Raw genomic sequence first — 5349 nt, 5'->3', positions numbered from 1 at the left:
TATATATTGAATTACTTACTTTATTCATGATTATATCCTTTTTATTTATGTAAAAGTATTACTTTAAAAAATACGTAATGTTTACAAATTTATATTAAATTTTTATTTTTAATAAACTCATGTACTGCACGAGTCTTACACCTAGTTCATTAACAAAACCGAAATTCATCAAATTTTCACAACCTCGTTTCTCAGGTAAATCAGTTGTACAAAACCTTGTTTTTCATCAAAATTTCAGTTGATTGCAACCTTCTCCTTTCTTAAGGTTGTAGTGTGTTTTGACTTCTCCTTAAAAGTGAAGTTACAAGTTTGTGTCTTTTCTATTATCGTCTTCATCTTATGAAGATTAATGAATTGTTTTCCATTGAATTCCATTTCCATCTTCTCCATCTTTGTATTCTATGTTCTTTGATTGCAATCATAGTAGACAAGGGAACTCGAGGTTGCCTAATTTCAACATAAGTGGTGAAATGTGACCTATTTTCTTTTATGACTAATTCTAGTCTAAAAATTGTTTGATATTTTGTACTTTTTATGTAGGGTAAATATGGACATCAAGCGTAGCAACATAATGTTGATTAGGATCGGAAAAAATTAAAGAGACATGCATGGTGGTTACATCTCATTAAGATTTATATGCAACAAACACACTAGTACAAGATGACATGATCGATTAGTGTAGGCATTCATTGATCAATTCTAAATTAGTATAGAAACAATTGTTTAGTGTAGGCTATCAGTGACCCGTTAGTATAAGCCTCATGTTGATTTTTGTATCTCAGTTACACAACTACTTTACGCATATGGTGTTCATTTATGTCGGATGTGTTGTTACATGGGTGAGGATGGATAAATTTTGCTGCTTCTAGTTTAGCCTTTTTTATAACTTTCTTTCTAGTTTTAGCTTGTTTTTTTTTTCTTTTATAGGGTTGTTTCATTTACGATTGTTTTGATTAAGGTAGTTACTTTTTATTATGTTGCCGGATTTTGGTTGTGGTTGAGGTATTGGTGTTGTTTTCACTTATTAATACGATTAGTTAATTCATTTATTTTCTTTTAAGAATTTATGGTTGAATTTTTGGGATGATACACCAAGATAAGAAATGAAAATATAAGCACCACATGCAAAGCCAAGTTAGCAACAATTGCTTCAATTTTCTCATAGTAATCACTCACTCTAACTGCTCTCTTAAAGTGACAAGATACTGTAAAATAAGAACAATCAAAGAAAACCATGTGTACGTAATAGCCTACTAAATAATGTTGAACATATCATTCAACGCAGTTTGGATGTTTGTGCTAATATTGAAGATGATGTTTTGAAAAATATATGTCTGAGGTAAAAGATGAGGAAGACACTGATATAAGTTACAACATATGGTTTAAATTATCTAATTTTCTTACGATATGGAAATCTTTATTATTTATGTTTCTTATTGTTGTTTTCAATATACACGATTAGGATGATTGTGCTATTATTGAAGATGATGTATCTAAAAAATCTATGTCTAACGTAAAAGATGAGGAAGACAATGACGTAAGTTACAACGTATGATTTAAATTATCTAATTTTCTAATGGTATGAAAATAATTTTCATTCAACTTTTATTGTTGGCTATTCTGTTAAATTATGTTTATTATTACCGTTTTTTGGATTTTTATAATTATGATGTTTGTGCTAATATAGAAGTTGATCATTCAAACAAATCGAATATCACAGCCTTAACTATGCCACACATAAAGATTTGACACAAACGAGTTCTCCTATTTCATGAAGAGTCTGATGACGATATTTCAAATTGCCTTTAACTTAGTTATAATGTGTGTTTTATGACATTCTTTTGGACATTACATTAAATTTTTGAGTGTTTTGTTTATTTCTATGAATTCATGTTAAAAATGTTTCACATTTAATATTATCTTGGATTGCAATTGGGTTCCTATATTTTCTTTTTTCAAGAATACAATGATTGTTTTTACATTGGTTAACCGTCAATCAGACGAGTATAAGACTAGTTAGTTGAGGTTCTTTCATGTTTTATAGCAATATTAAATGTGTTATATAAAATTAAATGTAGTTAAATAAATTGGAAAAGATATAAAACGATGTTGCATAAAATGCGATTTTCCCTATCTTAAAATAGTAAAATACAATTTATGTACCATAAAATAATTTGACTAAATTAGAAATTTCCTCATTATAACGTTTGATTTCTGACACAAGTAGTCCTAAAATGTTGTTAAATAAACTGGAAAAAATATAAAGCGATGTTGCATAAATATGCGATTTTCCCTATCTTAAAATAGTAAAATACAATTTATGTACCATAAAATAGTTTGACTAAATTAAAAATTTCCTCATTAGAACGTTTGATTTCTGACACAAGTAGTCCTAAATAGTTTTAAAACCTTTTTTTCTTTCTTTCTTTTACTTTTTCAAATTCATACCAGCATAATTAAATTCAACCATACGGCTATACGTACCTTTGTTTACATTGAGTTCGTCGAGTTTTGGATTATGCTCTCATGAATTGTTAAAGTTATAATAATCAAAACCTTTGGATGAAAAAATTCAGTTTCTTTATATTTACCAATTAAGAAATAAGTCGTCGTTATAACTTATAATTAAATGAAACGCAGAATTGCAAATTGTCAACAGTTTTGATAATCGGTCCTCATCAGATGCGATTTGACCACAATATCATATGAGGATGAGGTGGCTGTGAATTTGGCTTCCAGAACATTTATATGGTATCCTTCTTCAAAAAACTCTATAGCTAGCAATGGACGAAAATACCCAAATGGATGGACAAATAGAGACATTGCTTGCCTTTCAAGTAATTTTAGATTTGTTTTGGATCTGAATTTTGTTTAATTTTATTTTGAGTTTATTATTATTATTATTATTATTATTATTATTATTATGGTTAGATTCTAGGGTTTAAGATTTAAGATGAACAAGATCAATAATATTATTAGGGTTTTCAACTTTTCATTGAAAAATATAAAGATGTGAAGATGGGGCATATTAGTAATTCTACTTAGACGTAATGTCCATCTTTTGATGCCATAGGTTATAGACAAAAAATGCAAGGAAACTATGCTTCAAAAATCGATCACCGAAGAAAAAATCAAACGTAATTGGACTGAAGTCATAACTTATCAAAAATATAGGGACGAAATTTGTAATTTAGTCTAATTATTTTATATGCCGTCGAGAATATCGTTTTTATTAATTATTTCTAATATCTTAAAAACTAATATTATATTGATTTTAAAACATTAAACGACATTCTCGAATTTTGTTTTCTTATAATTCAACGCCTGTGTCCCTTTCGAAATATGGACTTGGAACCACAACAACACGTTTGTGCCTGTAGCAAATTAATATTTGACCGCATTGCACATGATCTATATATACATCACTAGAATATTTATACCAAACTCAAAAACACCAAAAGTACATTGACTCAAAATGTCGATTCCTTCGATTTTGTTAAACTTCGTGTTTCGACCACCATCATCATTGTTTGTCACCATGATGTCGGTTGTTGGTCTTGCATCATTAATGAACGCGGGGTACATGGAGATCAAAGGCAAACATATGCAGTATTCCAAGTTCTTGAACGTAGGTCTTGCAAAGAAAAAAGATGATATGAAGTTGTCAAGTAGAAACGGGATGCTTCTAGTGTACACACCGGCATTTCTCGTGGCATTGGGTTCTTTACTCGTGTTTCCCGATCAATATCTTAGATTTGTGTTGGTTGCTTCGGCTCTCACTACACATTTCTTCAAAAGAGTGCTTGAGGTACATTTCCAGATACACAATTTCTAAAATATTATGTGTTTTGCCTCCAGGTCATAGCATGTTTTTGCAAAACCACACAAGGATTCGAGTTCTTATGGCAACATCGTGAGAGTTTCAATTCCAAAACGGATTAGGTTCCTTGTCTACACTGAACTCTTACACACACTTTTGTGTACCTAATTAACACATCACATGATGCTGTGTCTTCGACGAGATGATGTCAGGGGCGGACGCATGATTTCATAATAGGGGTGATACGAGAAATTTAAATAGCGGCACAATAGTAGAAAAAAAATTCAAAATTTTTACACTGCATACAGAAATATATATATATATATATATATATATATATATATATATATATATATATATATATATATATACAAAAATATTATATGTTTGGATGTTGATCCATTTGAAACTAGATTGAGTACATTTTGTTGGTTTTGATTATTGCAACTTTGTTACGTAGGTACTCTTTCTTCACAAGTATAGTGGTTACATGCCGCTAGAATCGGCAATACTCATCCCAATGAGCTATACCTTCTCCACCACGACAATGATTTATGCTCAATATCTATCTAGAGACATTCCCGAGCCTTCAGTGGATCTAAAATACGTTGGAATTGGGTTGTTCGTAGTAGGAATAATTGGGAACTTTTACCACCATTATATTCTTGCTAATCTAAGGAAGGAGGGGGACAAAGAGTACAAAATCCCTCGAGGCGGGTTGTTTGATTTGGTTATATGTCCACACTATATGTTAGAGATTATTGAATATATAGGGATCTCGTGCATTTCACAAACGTTGTATGCTTTCGTTTTCACTTTGGGCACAGCTCTATACTTGACGGGGAGGAGTTATGCCACACGGAAATGGTACATATCAAAGTTTGGGCACATGTTCCCTAAGGACGTTAAAGCCATTATTCCCTACGTCTTTTAGATGATTGTGAGAATTATAAGATTCTGGCCAAAGGTATATTTTCATGACTCATATGCATTTACTTCTATTGTAATAAAGAAAAAAAGATTTTCGTTTAATGATGACGATTTGTTTTATGTGATTTTCGATAATTTACGTGACTAACTTTCATTGTTTACTTATAGGACACATTAAAATCAAAAGGAGTTTATTTTCAGTCGGTTTAGAAATTATATTCCAGAATCAGCATTCAAACTATATTTAATTTAAAAGTTTAATGATCAAATGAAGCGAAAATAAAAATTGATTTTTGGCAGTTGGGTGTCTTATATTTGGTATATAGATACATTATATGATAATAAACTTATAATATGGAACTTAGATATGTTTTATATGTAAGTATATATGTAGACTAAAATGAAACTGATTGGAGGTGTGCTACATCTCTAGAACGTAACTGTCATTTTAACTATTCGAAGCTAAATCAAAATAACAATGCATCTAATATCATAATCCAAAAACGTAATAACTAAACATCATCAGAATAACATGGGTGGACACATATTCAATCTTATATATATGAACAAATTTGATTTAATAGATATCTAACTTGGAT

At 30.2% G+C, this 5349-nt stretch overlaps 1 protein-coding gene across 1 annotated transcript; it reads left to right on the top strand.

Annotated features, from left to right (window-relative positions):
* The first annotated feature begins 3450 nt into the window (after nt 1–3450).
* On the top strand, nt 3451–4911 carry LOC145133314 (uncharacterized). Its single transcript, XM_079068259.1, has 2 exons — nt 3451–3808; nt 4281–4911. Exons 1-2 carry the CDS (start codon nt 3476–3478, stop codon nt 4752–4754), a joined length of 807 nt encoding a protein of 268 aa, XP_078924385.1. The 5' UTR covers nt 3451–3475; the 3' UTR covers nt 4755–4911.
* The last annotated feature ends 438 nt before the right edge of the window (nt 4912–5349 follow it).

This window comes from Lactuca virosa, chromosome 8, assembly GCF_052849685.1.
Source record: "Lactuca virosa cultivar CGN04683 chromosome 8, Lactuca_virosa_CGN04683_v6, whole genome shotgun sequence".
In the NCBI taxonomy this organism is placed as follows: Eukaryota; Viridiplantae; Streptophyta; class Magnoliopsida; order Asterales; family Asteraceae; genus Lactuca; species Lactuca virosa.
The sequence above is the reverse complement of the archived record's forward strand: the minus strand, read 5'-3'. Positions and strand labels throughout refer to the sequence as shown.